Below are 22,073 nucleotides of genomic sequence, written 5' to 3' on the forward strand. Positions count from 1 at the left end.
TCAAAAAAAGAAAAAAAAAACCGGGGCACAAGGAACTGTGAGTTCAAAGGCCCTGAGGATGGAGAGACCACAGTGTGTCTGAGGAACAGGAAGGCCACCGGGGAGGAGAGAAGAGGAGAACAGAAAGAAAGGCAGGGCCACATGAGTCCGACCTTGGGGGCCTGTTGTGCATTGTGCATCTTAGGAGACGTGGGAAGCACCTGCAGGGTTAAGCAAGGGAGAAGCCTCCCGGCTCCAGGCTTTCAAAAGCTTACTTGGGGCCAGGTGCAGTGGCTCACGCGTGTAATCTCAGCACTTTGGGACACTGAGGCGGGCAGAATGCTGGAGCCCAGGAGTTTGAGACCAGCCTGGGCAACATGATGAAACCCTGTCTTACAAAAAAATACAAAAAAGTAGCTGGGCACAGTGGCACACGCCTATGATCCAGCCTACTTCGGGAGGCTGAGATGAGAGGGTTGCTTGAGCCCAGGAGGTCGAGGCTGCAGTGAGCCGAGATTGTGTGCCACTGCACTCCAGCCTGGGTCACAGAGTGAGATCCCATCTCAAAAAAAAAAAGAAAGCTTACTTGGGCCTGTGTTGGGGTCGGGGCCACAGGAGAAGCTGAGAGGCTGGGACTGGTGCACAGGAAGGTGGTACCTTGGACCAGGGGATGGCCGCAGAGACAGGAAAAAATGGGTGGATATGGAATCCACTTTTTTTTTTGAGATGGAGTCTCGCTGTGTCACCCAGGCTGGAGTGCAGTGGTGTGATCTCGGCTCACTGCAAGCTCCGCCTCCCGGGTTCACACCATACTCCTGCCTCAGCCTCCCGAGTAGCTGGGACTACAGGCGCCCACCACCACTCCTGACTAATTGTGTTTATAGTAGAGACTGGGTTTCACCGTGTTAGCCAGGATGGTCTCGATCTCCTGACCTTGTGATCCACCCACCTCGGCCTCCCAAAGTGCTGGGATTACAGGCATGAGCCACCATGCCGGGCTGGAATCCACTTTTTTTAAGATGGAGTCCTGTCCTGTCACCCAGGCTGGAGTGCAGTGGCCTGATCTTGGCTCACTGCAACCTCTGTCTTTCAGGTTCAAGCGATTCTCCTGCTTCAGGCTCCCCAGTAGCTGGGATTACAGGGGCCTGCCACCATGTCCAACTACTTTTTTTGTATTTTTAGTAGAGACAAGGTTTCACCATATTGGTCAGGCTGGTCTTGAACTCCTGACCTCAGGTGATCTGCCCACCTCAGCCTCCCAAAGTGGTGGGATTATATGAGCCACCATGCCTGGCCCTGTTTTTTTTTTTTTTTTTTTTTTTTTTTGAGATGGAGTCTCACTCTGTCACCCAGGCTGGAGTGCAGTGGCACAACCTCGGCTCACTGCAACCTCTCTGCTTCCTGGGTTTAAGTGATTCTCCTGCCTCAGTTTCCCGAGTAGCTGAGATTACAGGTGTCCCGCCACCACGCCCGGCTAATTTTTTGTATTTTTAGTAGAGACGGGGGTTTCACCATGTTGGCCAGGCTGGTTTTGAACTCCTGACCTCAAATGATCCACCTACCTCGGCCTCCCAAAGTGCTGGGATTACAGGCGTGAGCCACTGCACCCGGTCCTGTGGAATCCACTTTGGAGGTGGACCTGGCAGGGCCTGCTGATGGGTGGGGAGTGAAGGGAAGAGAATGGATGGCTGGGCCTGTAACTCGACAGGCTGTGTGGATGAGGGCACCTCCCTGCAGAGGTGGGCCACGAGAAGTGTGGTGAGGGGGGCCAAGTTCCCGGGAGATGCAGGCTGAAGGCAGGGTCTGTGGCAGGGCCGACAGCTGCAGAAGGACCTGGAGAGCGTCAGTCGCGAGCGGGACGAGCTCCAAGAGGGCCTGAGACGGAGCAACGAGGACTGTGCGAAGCAGGTGGGTCCCTGCCGCCGCTGCAGCCCCAGCCAGCCTCTGGCTACCTGCCGCCCCCTGACATGCCCTTGCTCTCACTTTCGCCCTCCCTCCAACCCAGATGCAGGTGCTCCTGGCCCAGGTCCAGAACGCAGAGCAGCTGCTGCGGACCCTGCAAGGGACCGTGAGCCAGGCCCAGGAGCGGGTGCAGCTGCAGATGGTGAGTACCTGGGGGCCCCGGGGCAGGAGGGCGAGGAGTCCAGCAGGAATCAGTTGCATGTGGTGGAAGGGGGCACGTGGGAAGTCAAGGAACCTGTCCTGTCCCCAGCTGCTCAGGCCACACCCTGCAACCGGTGCCAGGTAGGTAAGAGGGTTTTGGGGCAGCTGGTGCCATGGCCAAAACAGGGCCCCTGCAGCCACACAGAGCTGTTTGATCTTGAGCTAATCCCAGACTCCCAGCCTCTGCCTCACCATCTATAAAACTGACATAATGGGGCCTAGTTTGCAGAGTCATGAGGATTAAAATCAAATCTGACTGGGCAAGGTGACTCATACCTGTAATCCTAGCACTTTGGGAGGCCTAGGCGGTTGGATCACCTGAGGTCAGGAGTTTGAGCCTGGCCAACACAGGGAAATCCCATCTCTACTAAGAATACAAAAATTAGCTGGGCATGGTGGTGGGCTCCTATAATCCCAGCTACTTGGCTGGGCAGGATAATCGCTTGAACCCGGGGGACAGAGGTTGTAGTGAGCCGAGATCATGCCATCGCACTTCAGCCTGGGTGAAAGCAAAACTGTCTCAAAGAAAAAAAAAAAGCAAATCACATACCGACAAAGACTGGGGAGGAGATATACGTGATTGAACAGGGCCAGGTGTAGGGCAGGAGGTTAGGAGGGCAGTAGGCGGCCTGGAACCAGAGGCCCCTGCAAGGGGCTCCTGCCTCTGGGCTCTGCTGACTGTGGCCACCTAGGAACACAGGTTTCCTGCTGTCAGATTTTCTGATTTTTCAAGAGAACCAAAAATATGAATATTTGCGTTTTTTTTTTTTTTTTTTTTTTTTTTTTTTTTGAGACGGAATCTCTCTCTTTCACCCAGGCTGGAGTGCAGTGGTGCGATCTCGGCTCACTGCAAGCTCTGCCTTCCAGGTTCACGCCATTCTCCTGCCTCAGCCTCCTGAGTAGCTGAGACTACAGGCGCCCACCACCACACCCGGCTAATTTTTTTTTTTTGTATTTTTAGTAGAGACGGGGTTTCACCGTGTTAACCAGGATGGTCTCGATCTCCTGACCTCGTGATCCACCTGTCTCGGCCTCCCAAAGTGCTGGGATTACAGGTGTGAGCCACCGAGCCCGGCCTCCTGTTTTTTTTTTTAAGAAATGGTGTGTTGCTCTGTCGCCCAGGCTGGCCAGGCTGGAGTGCAGTGGTGCAATCATAGCTCACTGAAGCCTCAACTTTCTGGGCTCAAGCAATCCTGCAGCCTCAGCCTCCTGAGTGGCTGGGACTACAGGCTCACACCACCATGCCCAGCTAATTTGTAAATTTTTTTGTAGAGTCGGGGTCTCACTATGTTGCCCAGGCTGGTCTCAAACTCCTGGCCTCAAGTGACCCTCCCACCTTGGCCTCCCCGATGGCCAGGATTATATGTGTGTGGCACCACGCCTGGCTTGTCTCTTAATTTTTAGAGTTGGCAACTACTTTAAGGTTTTAAAAATATATATGGGCCGGGCACGGTGGCTCACGCCTGTAATCCCAGCACTTTGGGAGGCCAAGGCAGGTGGATCATCTGAGGTCAAGAGTTTGAAACCAACCTGACCAACATGGTGAAACCCTGTCTCTACTAAAAGTACAAATATTAGCCAGGCGTGATGGTGGGCGCCTGTAATTCCAGCTACTTGGGAGGCTGAGGCAGGAGAATTGCTTGAACCCGGGAGGTGGAGGTTGCAGTGAGCCGAGATCACTCCATTGCACTCCAGCCTGGGTGACAGAAGGAGACTGTCTCAAAAAAATATATATTTTTTAAATTTGTATATTTATATATTACATATATTATATATATAATTTATATATAATACTGTAAATATTATAAATTTATATATATTTAAATATTTGTGTGTATATATAAAAATATATAAAATATATAAATATATATATACATATATATATATATATGTATATATACCAAGTAAAATACCTGGTTTGGGCCCTGGCAGCAGCCTGTAATCTGCGTGTTAGCAGGGACAGGGGTGTCTGAAGAGCTTGGTAGCAAAAAGTGCTCCTTCCTTGCTTAGGAGCAGAGAGGGTATGGGCTCTCTTGCTGTCAGTCTGGGAGGAGGGTTCAAGGAGGTTTGGCCTCCTAGGGACTAGAGACGCCGTGTCCTTTTCATTGCCTTGTACTAACTGTCCATCCACAGGCGGAGCTGGTCACCACCCACAAGTGCCTGCACCACGAGGTAAAGCGGTTGAATGAGGAAAACCAAGGGCTCCGGGCCGAGCAGCTGCCATCCTCAGCCCCCCAGGGCCCGCAGCAGGAGCAGGGAGAGGAGGAATCACTGCCCAGCTCTGTGCCAGTAAGCTGAGTGTGGGCACTGAGAGCCTGGAGCCACCGTGAGGGCCCCTCCTCCCCAGGCAGGCAGAGCATTGGTCAGGACCAGCCAGGGTGCTGTGTATTTGCTTGGCCAACTCATTTGCCTTCTCTAAGGCTCAGTTTCCTCATCTGAGAAATGGAACCATACACGCTTTCCAGCATTGGCATCAAAAGGAAATGAATTAACAGAATGCTTGGCAGGAAGGAAGCAGTCATTTGGTTGGTTTGCTATTTTTAAGTGACACGCGAGCCACAAGATTGAATTTATCATAATCTTTGGTTTGTAGCAAGCTGCCATCATGGATCTATGCCTGGCCTTTGTCAACTTAATTTCTTAATAATATGGCTTATTAGCCAGGCGTGATGGCTCAAACCTGTAATCCTAGCACTTTGAGAAGCTGAGGCGGGCGGATCACTTGAGGTCAGGAATTTGAGACCAGCCTGGCCAACATGGTAAAACCCCGTCTCTACTAAAAATACAAAAAAATTAGTTGGGGCTGGGCGCGGTGGCTTACGCCTGTAATCCCAGCACTTTGGGAGGCCAAGGTGGGTGGATCACCTGAGGTCAGGAGTTCGAGACCAGCCTGCCCAACATGGCAAAACCCCATCTCTACTAAAAATACAAAAATTAGCCTGGTGTGTTGGCAGGCACCTGTAATCCCAGCTACTCGGGAGGCTGAGGCTGGAGAATCGATTGAACCCAGGAGGCGGAGGTTGCAGTGAGCCGAAATCGCGCCATTGCACTCCAGCCTGGTCAACAAGAGTGAAACTCTGTCTCAAAAAAAAAAGAACTTTAGTTGGGCGTGGTGGCTCGTGCCTATGATCCCAGCTACTCGGGAGGCTAAGGCAGAAGAATCACTTGGCCTGGGAGCCGGAAGTTGCAGTGAGCCAAGATCGCGCCACTGCACTCTAGCCTTGGCGAGAGAGCAAGGCTCCATCTCAATAATAATAATATGGCTTATTAATAAATTGATTAGAAATAGATCACTTGGTGGCTGGGCGCAGTGGCTCACGCTTGTAATCACAGCAGTTTGGAAGGCAGAGGCAGGAGGATCATTTGAGCCCACGAGTTCAAGACCAGCCTGGGCAACAAAGCAAGACCCTGTCTCTACAAAAAATAAGAAGAAAAATATTAGCTGGGCTTGGTGGCTTGCGCCTATAGTCCCAGCTACTTAGGAGCCTGAGGCAGGAGGATCACTCAAGTCCAGGAGTTCAAGATCAGCCTGGGCAACATAGTTGAGACCCTGCCTCTACAAAAAATACAAAAATTAGCCGGGTGTGGTGGCCTCCACCTGCAGTCCCAGCAACTCAAGTGTCTGAGGCGGGACGCTTGAGCCTGGGAGGTTGAGGCTACAGTGAGCTGTGATCATGCCACTACATTCCATCCTGGGCCACAGAGTGAGACCCTGTCTCAAAAAAAAAAAAAAAAAAAAAAAAAAAGGCAAAAAACAAAAAAAGATCCGTGGGGTGCCTTCCCCACCCTGAGATCTGTCCACTTCCGGGCACCTCCTCCCCATTCCTTGACTCTGCTTTGCCCTTGCTGTCTTTGGTGTTTTCATCACATGCACAGTGCAGTGCTTAACTTTCATTGTTCTTGAGCTTTACAAAAGAGTTTATTTTATTTTATTTTTATTTTTTGAGACAGAGTCTTGCTCTGTCGCCCCAGCTGGAGTGCAGTGGCACCATCTCGACTCACTGTAACCTCCATCTCCTTGGGTCAAGCAATTCTCCTGCCTCAGCCTCCTGAGTAGCTGGGATTACAGACGCAGGCCGCCAACTGGCTAATTTGTTGTTGTTGTTGTTGTTTGTTTTTGTTTTTGTTTCTGTTTGAGATGGAGTCTTGTTCTGTCGCCCAGGCTGGAGTGCAGTGGCACGATCTCGGCTCACTGCAACCTCCGCCTCCTGGGTTCAAGCGATTCTTCTGCCTCAGCCTCCCGAGTAGCTGGGACTACAGGCGCGCACCACCACGCCCGGCTATTTTCTGTATTTTTAGTAGAAACGGAGTTTCACCATATTGGCCAGGCTGGTCTCGAACTCCTGACCTTACGTGATCCGCCCACCTCAGCCTCCCAAAGTACTGAGATTACAGCCGTGAGCCACTGCGCCTGGCAAGGGGCTCTTGCTGTAGGTAATCTGCTGAACTTTATGGTTGGAACTCTTCCTGAGCGCCCTCCATGGTGTGGGGCATGGTCGTGTGTCCTGAGCTTCCTCCGCTGGGCTGGAGCGCACCTGTCCTCCTCCCAGACAATGGGCATTTTGGCCTCTTCCCGGCTTTAGCCGTTTGCTTCCATCCTCCCTTCCCCGTTCCTCCCCACAATCCCCGTCTGGCTGGTGGCCCCTGCCCTCCTGCCCTCCTGCCCCGGTCCAGCAGGTGACTCCTCCGTCCCTTCCAGGAGCTGCAGCAGCTGCTGTGCCGCACGCGGCAGGAGGCGAGGGCCCAGCTGCAGGCCCAGGAGCACGGGGCCGAGCGCCTGCGGATCGAGATCGTGACGCTGCGGGAGGCTCTGGAGGAGGAGACAGCGGCCAGGGCCAGCCTGGAGGGGCAGCTGAGGGTGCAGCGGGAGGAGACAGGTGAGGGGAGGGGCACGAGCCCCCAGCCCCGAGCCCAGGGCCCCTGTCGGCCCTGCAGGGAGCCACCGGGGCCCAGGCATGGGCAGCAGTGGGGAGGGGAGAGAGGCTGGCCTTGACCTCTCTTTCTTTCCTTCCCACAGAGGTGCTGGAGGGTGAGTGTGTGCTGGAGGTGATCTTGGGGATCGCCCACCCTGGCTGGGCTAGGTGGGGAAAGGGAGAGGGCATGGCCCTGACGTCTCCCCCTGCCCTGACTTCCCAGCCTCCCTGTGCAGCCTGAGGACGGAGATGGAGCGGGTGCAGCAGGAACAGAGCAAGGTGAGGGGGAGGGCAGGGGGACTGGGAGGAGAGGGACCCAGCTGTGGAAAAGACCCTCCCCCACCCCTCCCGCCCTCTGTGTCTCCCTCAGGCCAGGTGGGAGGAAGCCCTGGGGCAACTGCTGGCCATGCACCCTCCCATCTGGTCCAGGCCGAGCCAGGCCCAGCTCAGTGTGGTGTCTGTCCCCGCAGCCCCAGCTCCCAGACCTCCTCTCAGAACAGAGGGCCAAGGTGCTGCGGCTGCAGGCAGAGCTGGAGACCAGTGAGCAGGTGCAGAGGGATTTCGTGCGACTGTCCCAGGCCCTGCAGGTATGGCCTGTCCCAGCCCCGCCAGGCTGACTGGCTCCACTCCAGGTGACCTCTCCTGGGTCTTGCAAGGACAGTTCCCTGGTTAGGGGAGTCCTTTCTTCCTCCTGGGGCTGGCATGGTCCTGTCCTGAGCTATTACTCAAAAAACCCTGAAACTCTCGTGTGAGCCTTGGTCAGTCACCTGAAGCCCTCAGTACAGGGCATGGTGGACGCTCAGGGCATTTGTGGTGTCAGCCCCACAGAGGTGGCCCCTGGGTCCGCTGGTCCCAGGCCCTGCCCTTGGGGGCTGGCAGGTGGGGTAGGGGCTGCGTTTCCCCACCAAGTGCACTCTGCTCCCCTCATCCGACCCGGCAGGTGCGCCTAGAGCGGATCCGCCAGGCTGAGACCCTGGAGCAAGTGCACAGCATCATGGATGAGGCGCCACTCACAGACGTCAGGGACATCAAGGATACCTGAGGGGTCAGGATGTCCCCACCCCCACCCTGGGAAAGACGCCTTTCCCCACTCCAGAACCATGAGGCCTGGCTCTGGGGTCTTGGATGGCTTCTCCACCGTCCCTGAGCCTGGGGTTGAGGGGACTGACGGGGGCCACCACTGCCCCGCCCTCCAGCGCCTCCTCCCAGGGTGGCTGGGCCTCCTGTTCTCAGGGATCACACCTGGGTGAGGGGCCCAAGCCCCTCCCGGAACCAAAGGTGCAGGCTCAGGCCTGCGGCTTTCTGGCTGCTGTGCTGCCTCCTGGGCTTCAGCCCTCCCCTGCCCCCAGCCTGTCCCTTGCCCAGGGCACAGCCGAGCCATGGGGGCTGGGAGTCCCCATCAGAGGTAGTGAGGTGGGCCCCGGCCCTGGGACAGGCAGCTGCCTTCTGGTCTGCATGACACTAAGACGCTTGTCCACAGCGGCGACCCAGGCCTCCAAGCTTGCACAGAGGCAAGGCAAGACTTTTCCGTCATTTATTTTCAATAAATAAGCAGCTCAGCGCAGTCGGTCGCCTTGTCCCTGCAAGCCCCTCGGGGTTGGGAAGGGGAATTTACAAGGTTGAGAGGGAGGCGGGTGGCCGAGGGGGAAGGAAAGGGAAGGGGACGTGTTTATAAACAGACACATGACAGGGGTGTGGGGGACGGGACAGGGGTCTGTGCCACAGCTCTGCCTGAAGATGCGTCACTATCGGGGTGGGGAGGACAGAGCAAAAGGATGTTCACTTCCTTCTTTCATCTTCTGGATCTGGAAGGGGAAAGAGAAAGGATGAGGCAGGCGGCGGGAGGACAGCGAGGTCCCTCGCAGGTGCATCTCCCAGGCACGCACTTACCTGGAGGCTCAGAAGCTTACCACCCTACCAGTTCCTCCCCTACTCACCTGCGTCCCCAGACACCCCGCCCCCCCACAGCAAAGACAGCCCAGCACACAGCCAGCGCAACGCAGCGCAGCAGATGGGCCCAGAGGCTGGCACTGCCCAGGGCCTGGGAGCCGAACTGACGCCCAGTGGGAGGCCAGTGGCCCACCCTGACTGGAAGCGCAGCAGCAGCAGTGGCAATGGCTCCAGGTGGAGCTGCGAGCGCGAGTGACCTTGTATGCGATGCGCAAGGGGCTGAGGGGGCGCGGGTGGCAGGGGCACAGCAGCTGGGCTGAGGGCAAGAAGGGGGTGATACCTGTGACACGGGCTCAAAGAGATGGAGGAGGGGGAACAGTTATCCTATGGCCAGAGAGGACAAGAGGCACCGTTATCAAGGCGGGGAGGCGGCATGGGGGCTGTAGGGGCTGTGGGGGCTGAGGAGGCAGTGGGGCTGCCCTGGAGATGTGGCCCCTGCAGGCGCAGGGGGAACAGGGCAGACACGGGGTCCTGCCAGGGCTGAGAAACTTACCACCTGCAAAGTAGGGGGCGGGGCGGGGGCAGTGTCATGGGGAAGGGGCTGTGGTGGGGCCAGGGCTTGGGGACGGAGAGGGCACTCCTTACCCTCTAGGTAGTTCCGAGCAACAAACTTGAGGATTTCGTCGAGCCCAATGACTGGCAGTGAGATTTTGAGGACCATGAGCCACTGGGTGAGGTCCAGGGCCCGGAGCTTGAAGATCATCTGGGGCAGGGGACAAGCGCCCTCTCAGGAGGGGGTGGGGAGGGAGCCAGAGACCAGCACTGCCCAGCCCACTCCCACCAGTCTCCCGCATCGGCGCCCCTGGTGGGAGTGGTCATGGGCCCGCCGTGGGCTCCCCAGTGCTGGGGTGGGTGGCCCTGGGCGGAAGAAACCTCACCGGCAGGGGGTCAACATAGAGGATGAGGAAGTGCAGGGACATGGAGAGACAGATGGAGCCCAGCAGCCAGATGTTCACCCAGGGTGGCATCCGCAGCAGGGACTGGTTCTCGGACAGGCTGCAGAGGGGAAGGGGAGGGAGAAGGCACAGTGAGGAGGAAGGAGGCAGGCGGCACAGTGGAGGACGTGGGCAGTGGCCTCAGGGGAGGGTGGTGGGCGTAGCTGGGGGGCCCCCACCTGTTCAGTGCATTGCACATCTCGATGGTCACCAGCACGGACAGGGCCATGGTCATGGGCTCGGGGGCCTCGAAGACCTCACAGTCTATGCCCTCAAAGTGGGTGTTGTCCTCGGTGCACTGCATGAAGTGAGTCTGCAGGGAAGGTACGGGAGACTGAGGTCCAGGGCCACCTCCATGCCACCCTCCTGGTACCCTCCTGCATCCCCGCACCCTCCTGGTCCCCTCCTCTGTGGCCTCCTCCTACCAGCTGGCTGTAGTTGACATGAGGCCCATCCTCAGCGTACAGGAACCACCAGGCAGCTGCTCCCACGGTGGCTGCACCCACATAGCCTGTGGTGGAGAGAGGGGAGTCGGGGGTCAGGGCTGGGGAGATAGGGGGCATCGAGGGTTGAGGGCCTCAAGTGGCCATGGACAGGCTGGCCAAGGAAGAAGACCCTCTCAGCGCCTGCGTGGGGGAGCTGGTGTCCCAGAGAGGGGGTTAGTCCCAAGGGTTGAGGAGGATCGAGGAACCCCTCCAGCTCACCCCCGATTGCCATGTAGCGGAAGAAGAGCCAGCCACTGATGAGGGGCTCCTTGGGGCTCCGGGGGGGGCGGTCCATGATGTCCAGGTCTGGTGGGTTGAAGCCCAGGGCTGTGGCTGGGAGCCCGTCGGTCACCAAGTTCACCCACAGCAGCTGCACCGGGATCAGGGCCTCAGGCAGCCCCAGGGCAGCAGTCAGGAAGATGCTGCGGGAAGGAGGTGGTCACATCTCTGTCCTGCCTCCCAGACCTGCAGCCACCCCACCCTGACCCCGGCTTCCTCCTGGACGCCCACCCAGCTGCTCACCAGACCACCTCGCCCACATTGGAGGAAATGAGGTAGCGGATGAACTGCTTCATGTTGTTGTAGATGGCGCGGCCCTCCTCCACAGCAGCTACGATGGTGGAGAAGTTGTCGTCGGCCAGCACCATCTCGGAGGCAGTCTTGGCCACGGCGGTGCCGGATCCCATGGCAATGCCAATCTCGGCCTTCTTCAGGGCAGGGGCATCATTGACACCATCACCTGTCTGAGGGAGGAGGAGGAGGTGGGCTTAGGGCACCTTCACACATCCCTCCTTTTTAAAAAAGTTTTTATTTTAGGGATGAGGTCTCACTGTGTTGCCCAGGCTGATCTTGAACTCCTGGGCTCAAGCAATCCTTCTGCCTCAACCTTCCAAAGTGTTAGGATTACAGGCATGAGCCACCACACTTGGCCAAAAGCTCAGTTTAGAACAAAGATCGGCACACTTTGTTTTTTGAGACGGAGTCTCACTCTGTCGCCCAGGCTGGAATGCAGTGGTGCAATCTCGGCTCACTGCAACCTCCGCCTCCCAGGTTCAAGCAGTTCTTTTGTCTCAGCCTCCTGAGTAACTGGGACTACAGGCATGTGCCACCACGCACGGCCAATTTTTGTATTTTTTGGCAGAGATGGGGTCTTGCCATGTTGTCCAGGCTGGTCTCAAACTCTTGACCTTAGATGATCTGCCTGCCTCAGTCTCCTTAAGTTCTGGGATTACAGGCATGAGCCACTGCGCCCAGCTTTTTTTTTTTTTTCGTTTTTTTGAGACAGGGTCTCACTCTATTGCCCAGGCTGAAGTGCAGTGGTGCAGTCATAACTCACTGCACCCTCAAACTGTGCTCAAGTGATCCTCCCACCTCAGGCTCCCAAGTAGCTAGGACCACAAATATGTGCCACTGTGAGGCTAAATTTATTTTTTTAAAGTTTTGTTTTAGTAGAGATGAGGTCTTGCTATGTTGCCCAGGCTGGTCTCAAACTCCTGCTCAAGTGATCCGCCCACCTCAGCCTCCCAAAGTGCCAGGCCCAGCCCACAAATCCTCCAGACTCTTCCTTCGGGGTCTCAATCCCCACCCTTCTTCCATCTTACCAGGGCCCTCCTGCCCTGGGCCCCACTCTCCCCAGCACAGTCATCTGGTCATCTCCGTGGACACTAAGGCCGCAGCCACCTGGGGCCTCTCACCATGGCTGTGATCTCATCGTAGGACTGCAGGTACTCCACAATCTTGGACTTGTGCGAGGGCTCCACGCGGGCGAAGCAGCAGGCACGTCGGCAGGCTTCCCGCTGTTCAGCCAGGGGCAGGTCGTCAAACTCTCGGCCCGTGTAGGCGCGATCGGCCACCTCCTCGTTCTCCCCAAAGATGCCAATTCGCTGGCAGATGGCAATGGCTGTGCCCTTGTTGTCCCCAGTGATCATGATCACCCGGATCCCGGCGTCACGGCACAGCTGGATGGAGCCCGTGACCTCCTTGCGCGGAGGGTCCAGCATGCCCACTACACCCACGAATGTCAGGTCCGTCTGGGGAGATACAGCAGAGAGCCACAGGTCAGGTGGAGATCTGGAAAACTCCCCTGGAGGAAGCTGGTGGGGGGTGGGGATGGGGTGAAAGGTCAGGAAGTGGTGGCGGGTGGTGGGAAGCCTGAACCCTGGGCTTGCAGCCTCAGGGCCTGGTGTCAGACCTCAGTGGGGCCTTGGAAGCTCAGAGGCAGGAAATGTCTCATTCATCTAAGCACCTGCAGGTGCCGATGGTGCCAGGCCCATCATGGGTCCAGATCGTATCTTTTTTTTTTTGAGACAGGGTGTTGCTCTGTCACCCAGGCTGGAGTGCAGTGGTGCAACGGTGTGATCATAGCTCACTGCAGCCTCAATCTACCAGGCTCAAGCAATCCTCCTACCTCACCCTCCCAAGTAGCTGGGACTACAAGCATGCACCAACATGTCCAGCTAATTTTTTTTTTTTAATTTTTAGTAGAGAAAGGATCTCGCTATGTTGCCCAGGCTGGTCTCAAACTCCTGGGCTCAACAGATCCTCCAGCCTCGGCCTCCCAATGTGCTGGGATTACAGGCGTAAGCTACCACGCCCAGCCCAAATCGTGTCTTTCCTTTTTTTTTTTTTTGTTTTTTGAGGTGGACTCTTGCTGTGTCACCCATGCTGGAGTGCAGTGGCAATGGCATGATCTCAGCTCACTGCAACCTCCACCTCCCGAGTTGAAGCGATTCTCCGCCTCAGCCTCCTGAGTAGCTGGGATTACAAGGGTGCACCACCACGCCTGGCTAATTTTTTTATTTTAGTAGAGACTTGGTTTTACCATGTTGGCCAGGTTGGTCTCAAACTCCTGACCTCAAGTGATCTGCCAGCCTTGGCCTCCCAAAATGCTGGCATTATAGGTGTGAGCCCTGACACGTGGCCCCAAATTGTGTCTTTTTTTTGGGGGGGGGGGCGGGGGATGGAGTCTCGCTCTGTTGCCCAGGCTGGAGTGCAGTGGCGCCATCTCTGCTCACTGCAACCTCCGCCTCCCAGGTTCAAGCGATTCTCCTGCCTCGGCCTCCAGAGTAGCTGGGATTACAGGTGCCCACCACCACACCCGGCTAATTTTTGTATTTTTAGTAGAGATGGAGTTTCACCATATTGACCAGGCTGGTCTGAAACTCCTGACCTTGTGATCTGCCTGCCTTGGCCTCCCAAAATGCTGGGATTACAGACGGGAGCCACCATGCCTGGCCAAAATGTGTCTTTCATAGAAAGAACGTGAACTGGAAGTGAGGTACTGCTTTCTGCTTTTGGCAGTGTCACTACATGACCCACAACTTAGAAGAAATCCCCTGTACAAAATGAAAGGAGGGACTGTGGTGCCGTTCCGGTGCTGGTCCAGTACAAGTAAGGAGTCTTTGCCAGAACACAGATCAACTGTCTCGAGACAGTCTCGCTACAGAAAACACAACAGCTGAACCCTGCTATGTGCTGAGTGGCATTGGCTCCTGTTCTGGTTCAAGTGGCTCACCTTGTTACCAACCACAAATCACATTTGCTAGATGATTCCCAAGGTTCATTCTTTCTCTCTTTTGTGTGTGTGTGTTTTTTTGTTTTTTGTTTTTAGAGACAGGGCCTTGCTTGTCATGCAGGCTGGAGTGCAGTGGTGTGATCATGGCTCACTGCAGCCTCCAACTCCTGGGCTCAAGTGATCCTCCCACTTCAGGCTCCCCAGTAGCTGGGACTACAGGTGTGTGTCACCATGTCCAGTTCATCTCTTTTCTTTTAAAATTTTTAAAAATGTATTTTACTTTTTACCCAGACCCCCATGAATTTAACCAGGTAATTAAAAAAAAAATTTTTTTTACACAGATGGGGTCTCACTTCATTGCCCAGGTTGGACTTGAACTCCTGGGCTCAAGCGCTCTTCCCACCTCAGCTTCCCAAAGTGCTGAGATTACAGGCGTGAGTCATTGCACCCGGCCTCCCAAGGTTCTTTGAAACTCTAGTGTCCTGTGATTCCATGGCCTGTACCAAGGAGCCATCAGCTTGACTGACGAGGTAGGAAATGATCCGGGTGGTGGAGCTGTGAGTGGATGGCTGGGACCCAGCCCTTCACCAGCTCCACGACAGTGGGAGGCTCCCAGCTGCTTACCTCATACTCCAGGAACCTGGCAGAGTCATCCAGGACCATTTCCTCTCGCTTCGGGGGGGTGTCCCGGGTGGCCAGGGCCAAGCAGCGCAGGGTGTCCCGGCCAGTGCCCCACTCCTTGATCACCGCCATGATCTTCTCCTTCACCGACCCCGTCAGTGGCACCCGGGTGGTGCCAACTCGCACATAGTTACAGCGGTCGATGACGCCCTCAGGGGCACCCTAGGAGACCAGAACAGCATTCAGAGACCACCACTTTCCTTCCAGGGCAGTGACAGGGGGCCAGGAGTAGGAAGAAGAGGGGGCTGAGGCACATTCCGATTTCTGACCTTGACAAACATCTTGTTGCCCACAGCAGCCCGGGAAGATTTGGCTGGGGAGCAATAGACAGACATGGACTTTCTGTCTCGGGAGAACTCCAGGGTGAATTCCTTTTTCATTAGCTGGCGGATCACCTGGAGAGGAGACAGGGAGGGGAGACCAGTCCTCTTAAAATGGTCAAAAAGAATCTGGAGGTCAGAGCAGACCCCAAGCTAAGGCTGAGACGAATGCTAAGTCTGGTCCCTATAGCACAAAAGGAGAAAATCCCAAGGCTAGTGTTGCCACGGTGCTTCAGGGTCCTAGGTTAAAGCACAGAAGAAACAGGATGGCCTATTGTGGCACTGTCCCATAGAACTTTCATTATTGGCCAGGCGTGGTGGCTCATGCCTGTAATCCCAGCACTTCAGGAGGCTGAGGCGGGTGAATCACTTGAGGTCAGGAGTTCGAGACCAGCCTGGCCAACATGGTGAAACCCCGTCTCTACTAAAAATACAAAAATTAGCCGGGCAGAGATTGCAGTGAGCCAAGATCGCACCATTGCACTCCAGCCTGGGCGACAAAGTGAGACTCCGTCTCAGAAAAAAGAAAAAAAAAACTTTCATTGTTTGTTTATTTATTTTTATTTACTTATTTTTTTCTTTAGAGACAGAGTCTTGCACTGTCACCTAGGCTGAAATACAGTGACGTGATCATAGCCCACTGTAGCCTTGGCTCTAGCAATCCTCCTGCCTCAGCCTCCCAGCCAGCTGAGTAGCTGGGACCACAGGTGTATGCCACCACTCCAGGCTAATTTAAAAAAAATGTTTTAGAGATAGAGTCTCCTTATGTTGTCCAGCCTGGTCTCACTCGTGGCCTCAAGCAATCCTCTTGCCTTGGCCTCCTAAAGCATTGGGATTACAGGCATGAACCACCACACCTGGCCCTATAACTTTTAGTAATGATAGAAATGTTACGTGATCTGCACTGTACAATTGGTGCAACTGAGCAATTGCTGTGGAGCATTGGAGGTGCTCTGTATGTTATTTAATTTGAATTAATTTTTATTTATTTATATTGAGATGGAGTCTTGCTCTGTTGCTCAGGCTGGAGTGCAGTGGCGCAGTCTTGACTCACTACAACCTCTGCCTCCCAGGTTCAAGCCATTCTCCTGTCTCAGCCCCTCGAGTAGCTGGGATTACAGGCACATGCCACCATATCCAGCGAATTTTTGTATTTTTTAGTAGTAGACCAGCCTAACCAACATGGAGAAACCCCGTCTCTACTAAAAATACAAAATTAGCCGGGCGTGGTGGTGCATGCCTGTAATTCCAGCTACTCGGGAGGCTGAGGCAGGACAATCACTTGAACCCGGGATCACACCATTGCACTCCAGCCTGGGCAACAACAGCGAAACTCTGTCTCAAAAAAAAAAAAAAAAATGAAGGCCAGGCGCAGTGGCTCACACTTGTAATCCCAGCACTTTGGGAGGCCAAGGCAGGCGGATCACGAGGTTAAGAGTTCAAGACCAGCCTGACCAACATGGGGAAACCCCATCTCTACTAAAAATACAAAAATTAGTTGGGTGTTGTGGCGCATGCCTATAATCCCAGCTATTCAGGAGGCTGAGGCAAGAGAATTGCTTGAACCCAGGAGGCGGAGGTTGCAGTGAGCCGAGATGGCCCCACTGCACTTCAGCCTGGGCAAAGGAGAGAGACTCCGTCTCAAAAAAAAAAAAAAAAAAACTCGTCTCTACTAAAAATATAAAAAGTTAGCTGGGCATTGTGGCTTGCATCTGTAATCCCAGCTACTAGGGAGGCTGAGGCAGAAGAATTGCTTGAACCCAGGAGGCGGGGGTTGTGGTGAGCTGAGATTGTGCCACAGTACTCCAGAATGGGTGACAGAGCAAGACTCTCAAAACAGAGAAACAAACAAACAAAAAGAATGAAAGCCTTTTTCACCAAATGTATCATGGATACTTCTCCAAAAAAATAAAACAAAAATAAAAAGAACAAAAAATCAGTAGCCAGGAAAAGTGGTGCATGCCTGTAGCTTCCTTTACTTGAAAGGCTGAGGCAGGAGGATCACTTGAGCCCAGGAGTTCAAGGCTGCAGTGTGCTGTGATCACACCTATGAATAGCCATTGCACTCTAGCCTGGGCGACAGGCCAAGACCCCATCTCAAAAATAAATAAATAAAAATTTATGTTTGCATTATCACTTATAAATTTTAAAAATTAATCCTCCATTGACAGGTATTTAAGTTGCTTTCAGTTTGTTTGTTTATTTTGGAGACAGGGTCTCCCTCTGTTGCCCAGGCTGGAGTGCAGTGGTGCAATCACTGCTCACTGCAGCCTTGACCTCCTGGGCTCAAGCAGTCCTCACACCTTAGCCTTCCTAGTAGCTAGAGTACAGTTTTGCACCACCACACCCAACTAATTTCTTTCTTTCTTTTTCTTTCTTTCTTTCTTTGTTTTTGTTTTTGTTTGTAGAGATGGGGGTCTCACTATGTTGCCCAGGCCAGTCTTAAACTCCTGGGCTCAAGTGATCCTCCCACCTCAGCCTCCCAGAATGCTGGGACCATAGGCGTGAGTCTCTGTGTCTGGCCTGCTTTTTTGTTATATTAAATAAAGTAGCAATGAGCATTTTGCATATACAAAAAACGAGAAAGAGAGAAATGTGGGGAATATAATTCCCCAGAGAGACGTGCTTAATGGAGACGTTCAGCAAGTATCAATAGCAATAACTGGGAGTGACAGTCCTAGAAGTGGCCGGGTTCATCTGGGCAAGGAAAGGCTTTCCCTATAGGTGCAGTAGCCACATTTCCCAAATCCTAAGTCAGGACTCATGATCTGCTGAAAACAAGTGTGCTTCTAGAAACAAAGGAATAACAGATGAAGTTGGGGCTGCTCCTGGATGGGTCCCTTGTGGCTTCCGTGTCCAGCTTTGTCCACTTCAACTCAGAACACAGCGGGCAGAAGTGATCATAGATCCATCAAGGGCATAGCCGCCAGGCAGCCCCAGGGACAATGGGTCCCACCCACATCAGCCTGTGGAGAAGCTGCAGGGGCTGTCCGAGGCCTGGGTGGGGTCCCAGCACAGGCACTAGGCTCTGCCCAACCAGGGCCTCTGCCTTCCTCTAGTCTATGCAGCATAGAGTGGAGATGGCCCTGTGGCAGGGGCTCCGCAGGCTCACCGAGTTGCAGGCGTTGGCTCTCTCCACCTTCGAGAGGCTTCTCACATCCGTGTTGAACACATTCATCTTCTCCACCAGGGTGGTGAGTGCTGTCTCAGTGGCCTCGCCGACCTTCTCATAGACACCTTTGGCCTGAGATGGGCAGACGAGGAAGAGGAAGTCGGTGCCCCAGGCTCCTACCTGTCACACCCTCCTTCCACCTAGCGTAAGAAGGAAGCAAACCACTGCCTCCCTTGCACTCTGGCAGAGGGCTGGGTGTACTGGGTCCCCTTCCTCCAACCCTTTCCTCCTGGCCTTTGGAGGAGGCCGAGACTGTGAGCCAACTGGAAGGGGCAGGAGAGGTTACCTCGTTGAAGTCCAAGGAGGAGTCATTGCAGAGGGCACAGATGGTGGCCAGCTCCACCAGCCCGTCATACTGCCCTGGCCGGACTGGCTTATCATTCTTCAAGCTGGCAGCAGGGTCAGGGGAGGAAGGGACAGAGACAGTGGAGAAGAACAGGGAATGAGATGCAGAGAGGGCACAGGAAGAGCAGGCAGCAGAGGGTCAGGAAGGACAGTGGGGAGAGCCAACTTGGATATCAGGAGAGAGAACAAGGTCGGGGAGGAAGAGGAGAGTGAAAGGAAAGCAAAACCACATGGAGGGCCCCAGGGAGAAAGGGGGTGTGGGAAGGGGTGTGAGGAGCTGGGGAGAAGATGCCTGGGTGACTTACACCTCTCCCTCTGGAGCATAAGTGGAGCCGGTGATGGAGAACTCATTCAGGAGGCAGATGTCCCCATCCACCTTGTCAATGATAAACATCTGCAGGGGAGAAGGGCAGGCACACAGATGTCCACCTCTTCCCATCCCAAGGCGGGCAACTGCATCAAGGGAGGCCCGCACTGCCAACACCTACCTTCCCACCATTTCCCTCCTACTCACCCCTCCTTGTCCCCCCCCTCCCCCATATACCCTACCCACTTCCCACCAAGCTGTTGCAATCATTCTCTATCAACAGCCTTAAAACAATAGTTACTGAGGCTGGGCGAGGTGGCTCACACCTGTAATCCCAGCACTTTAGGAGGCTGAGGTGGGCGGATCACCTGTCAGGAGTTCAAGACCATCCTGGCCAACATGGTGAAACCCTGTCTCTACTAAAAATACAAAAATTAGTCAGGTGTGGTGGCGCGCGCCTGTAATCCCAGCTACTCCGGAGGCTGAGGCAGGAGAATTGCTTGAACCTGGGAGGCAGAGGTTGCAGTGAGCCGGGATCGTGCCATTACACTCCAGCCTGGGTGACAAGAGCCAAACTCTCAAAAAACAACAACAACAACAACAAAAAAACACAAATGAGTGACTGCAGGCTGTGCTGGAGCTTCTGTAGACCAGTTAATAAAATAAGATGGAACACAATAAGGTATGGTGGGGACTGTGGCAAACAGCCCACCTATTGGCACCTGGACCATCTATAGCTCCAGCTGCATGTGGCCAGATCTTCCAGTTTTGCAGGAAGAGCTAGAAATTCAGGTTATCTTCCTATGAAATCTCTTGACTTTTTCTTTTTCTTTTTTAAGATAGGTTCTTGTTCTGTTGCCCAGGCTGGAGTACAGTGGTGTGATCATAGCTCATTGCAGCCTCGACCTCCCGGGCTCAAGTGATCCTCCCACCTCAGCCTACCCAAGTAGTTGGGGCCACAGGCACATGCCACCATGCCTGTCTCTCTTGCTCTCTCTTTTTTTTTTTTTTTTTTTTTTTTTGGTAGAAATTGGGTCTCACTATGTTGCCCAGGCTGGTTTTGAACTCCTGGGCTCAAGTGATCTTCCTGCCTTGGCCTCCCAAAGTGCTGGGAGTACAGGCACCCACCATGATGCTGGGAGTACAGGCAACTACCATGCCCAGCCTCTTGACTTTCAAATATATGGGCAATTCTTTTTTTTTTTTGGAGATGCAGTTTCACTCTTGTTGCCCAGGCTGGTGCAATCTCGGCTAACTGCAACCTCCACCTCCCGGGTTCAAGTGATTCTCCTGCCTCAGCCTCCAGAGTAGCTGGGAGTACAGGCATGCGCCACCACACCCAGCTAATTTTGTATTTTTAGTAGAGACGGAATTTCGCCATGTTGGCCAAGTTGGTCCCGAACTCCTGACCTCAGGTGATCCACTCACCTTGGCCTCCCAAAGTGCTGGGATTACAGGCATGAGAATTAATTCATTTTTATGAAACATGACAGGAGCCATGTCACACGAGCCTGTGGTCTGGCTTTGTGGCCTGTGCGTTAGAGGGATGTGGAGAATGCAGTACCCAGGAGGAGTGGCCTACCCTGAATCCTGGGCAAACACAACAGAGACTAGGCTTTTCATTCCCGAGAAGAGAGATGGTTAAGATGGGTTCCAAGACAAAAAAGTTCTGTGGTCAGAAAAAAAAACTTGGGAACTTCTGGGGCAAAGCAGAATCCGTCTTCTTTACACAGTCAGCCTCCTCTAAGGCTTTCAAATACCAGCAGGCGTTGTGGGTCTCGCCCAGGAGCCAAGGTTACAGCCTTTCTCACCCTGATCTGACCACACAGCTCTTGATTCTCAGAACAGCAATTTCTAGTTCATGGGTGTAGTCTTCCACAAAACTCTGCAAAGGGCAGGGGTTCTTGGCCTGAGTCAGTGGAAGACCCCGCAAGGAGCCCAAGAACTGAGATAGCCAAGAAAAAAACGACAGCTTTTCTTGTTCTCAAGCTGACATTTGACATTTCCTTCCAGTTATGCATGTTGTCAACAGACCACATTAGTATTAGCAAAACCTGTGACTGTCACCAATTTAATCACAGATACTTTCCTCCTATCACATTACCACTGTTGCAGATCTCTCAAAATAGCATAATTTATGCTCACCACTGCTTCAACATTATGATAGTGCTTAGACCCACTGCGAGAACTCCCTAATTAATGCCTTAATAAAGAAGCATGTATGTTGCCAAATTACAAAGTTGTTTTTAAAATATTTTGATAGAACTGTATTTCACAATCATTGGTTTCCTCTGTAACCCTATGTATCTTTCCTATGTTTTTTTTTTTACTTTTTAATTTTTATTTTATTTTATTATTATTATTTTTTGAGACAAAGTCTCACTCTGTCACCCAGGCTGGAGTGCAGTGGTGCAATCTCACCGCAACCTCCACCTCCCAGGTTCAAGCGATTCTCCTGCCTCAGCCTCCCAAGTAGCTGGGATTACAGGTGCCCACCACCACGCCTGGCTAATTTTTTTTATTTTTAGTAGAGACTGGTTTTCACCATGTTGGCCAAGCTGACCTCAGGTAATCCGTCCGCCTTGGCCTGCCAAAATGCTAGGATTACAGGTGTGAGCCACCTCATCTGGCTACTTTTTTTTTTTTTTTGAGATGGAGTTTCGCTCTTGTTGCCCAGGCTGGAGTGCAATGGCACGATCTTGGCTCACCGCCTCCGCCTTCCAGGTTCAAGCGATTCTCCTGCCTCAGCCTCCCAAGTAGCTGGGACTACAGGCATGTGCCACCACGCCCAGCTAATTTTGTATTTTAGTAGAGACAGGGTTTCTCCATGTTGGTCAGGCTGGTCTCGAACTCCTGACCTCAGGTGATGCGCTCACCTCGGCCTTCCAAAGTGCTGGGATTACAGTCGTGAGCCACTGCGCCGGGTCTTTTATATATTTTTTCGAGATGGAGTTTTGCTTTTGTCGCCTAGGCTGGGGTGCAATGGCATGATCTCAGCTCACTGCAACCTCCACCTCCTGGGTTCAAGTGATTCTCCTGCCTCAGCCTCCTTAGTAGCTAGGACTACAGGCATCCGCCAACACGCCCAGCTAATTTTTGTATTTTTAGTAGAGACAGGGTTTCTACATGTTGGACAAGCTATTCTCGAAATCCTGACCTCAGGTGATCCACCCACCTTGGTCTCCCAAAGTGCTGGGATTACAGGCGTGAGCCACCGTGCCCAGCTTCCTATGTATTTTTAAAACAGAATCCTGGCCGGGCGCAGTGGCTCACTCCTGTAATCCCAGCACTTTGGGAGGCCGAAGTGGG

At 53.7% G+C, this 22,073-nt stretch overlaps 2 protein-coding genes across 7 annotated transcripts in view; one reads left to right on the plus strand and one right to left on the minus strand.

Annotated features, from left to right (window-relative positions):
* The window catches only part of RABEP2 (rabaptin, RAB GTPase binding effector protein 2), a 21,366-nt gene extending 12,747 nt beyond the window's left edge, over positions 1 to 8,619 (plus strand). Inside the window, exons 6-13 of one of the 4 annotated variants that reach the window (XM_054454411.2) lie at positions 1,792 to 1,887; positions 1,985 to 2,083; positions 4,276 to 4,431; positions 6,842 to 7,019; positions 7,160 to 7,171; positions 7,279 to 7,334; positions 7,526 to 7,642; positions 7,996 to 8,619. In XM_054454411.2, the coding sequence (XP_054310386.1) occupies positions 1,792 to 1,887; positions 1,985 to 2,083; positions 4,276 to 4,431; positions 6,842 to 7,019; positions 7,160 to 7,171; positions 7,279 to 7,334; positions 7,526 to 7,642; positions 7,996 to 8,097 (816 nt within the window). In that variant the 3' untranslated portion in view covers positions 8,098 to 8,619. The remainder of the gene's footprint in view (positions 1 to 1,791; positions 1,888 to 1,984; positions 2,084 to 4,275; positions 4,432 to 6,841; positions 7,020 to 7,159; positions 7,172 to 7,278; positions 7,335 to 7,525; positions 7,643 to 7,995) is intronic. The other 3 variants (XM_054454413.2, XM_054454412.2, XM_063654234.1) reach the window with 3 other exon arrangements.
* ATP2A1 (ATPase sarcoplasmic/endoplasmic reticulum Ca2+ transporting 1) overlaps positions 8,568 to 22,073 on the minus strand; it is a 25,859-nt gene continuing 12,353 nt past the window's right edge. For 2 of the 3 annotated variants that reach the window (XM_054454397.2, XM_054454399.2), the window contains 13 exons: positions 18,763 to 18,851; positions 18,399 to 18,501; positions 18,053 to 18,184; positions 14,890 to 15,015; positions 14,564 to 14,782; positions 12,120 to 12,455; positions 10,948 to 11,168; positions 10,645 to 10,847; positions 10,366 to 10,451; positions 10,120 to 10,253; positions 9,884 to 10,001; positions 9,591 to 9,708; positions 8,572 to 8,860 (listed from right to left, as the gene is read on the minus strand). In XM_054454397.2, coding sequence (XP_054310372.1) covers positions 8,835 to 8,860; positions 9,591 to 9,708; positions 9,884 to 10,001; positions 10,120 to 10,253; positions 10,366 to 10,451; positions 10,645 to 10,847; positions 10,948 to 11,168; positions 12,120 to 12,455; positions 14,564 to 14,782; positions 14,890 to 15,015; positions 18,053 to 18,184; positions 18,399 to 18,501; positions 18,763 to 18,851 — 1,911 coding nt within the window. In that variant the 3' untranslated portion in view covers positions 8,572 to 8,834. Of the gene's footprint in view, positions 8,861 to 9,590; positions 9,709 to 9,883; positions 10,002 to 10,119; positions 10,254 to 10,365; positions 10,452 to 10,644; positions 10,848 to 10,947; positions 11,169 to 12,119; positions 12,456 to 14,563; positions 14,783 to 14,889; positions 15,016 to 18,052; positions 18,185 to 18,398; positions 18,502 to 18,762; positions 18,852 to 22,073 lie in introns of all 3 variants that reach the window. The other variant, XM_054454398.2, reaches the window with a different exon arrangement.

The sequence above is a fragment of the Pongo pygmaeus genome, chromosome 18, assembly GCF_028885625.2.
Source record: "Pongo pygmaeus isolate AG05252 chromosome 18, NHGRI_mPonPyg2-v2.0_pri, whole genome shotgun sequence".
NCBI lineage: Eukaryota > Metazoa > Chordata > Mammalia > Primates > Hominidae > Pongo > Pongo pygmaeus.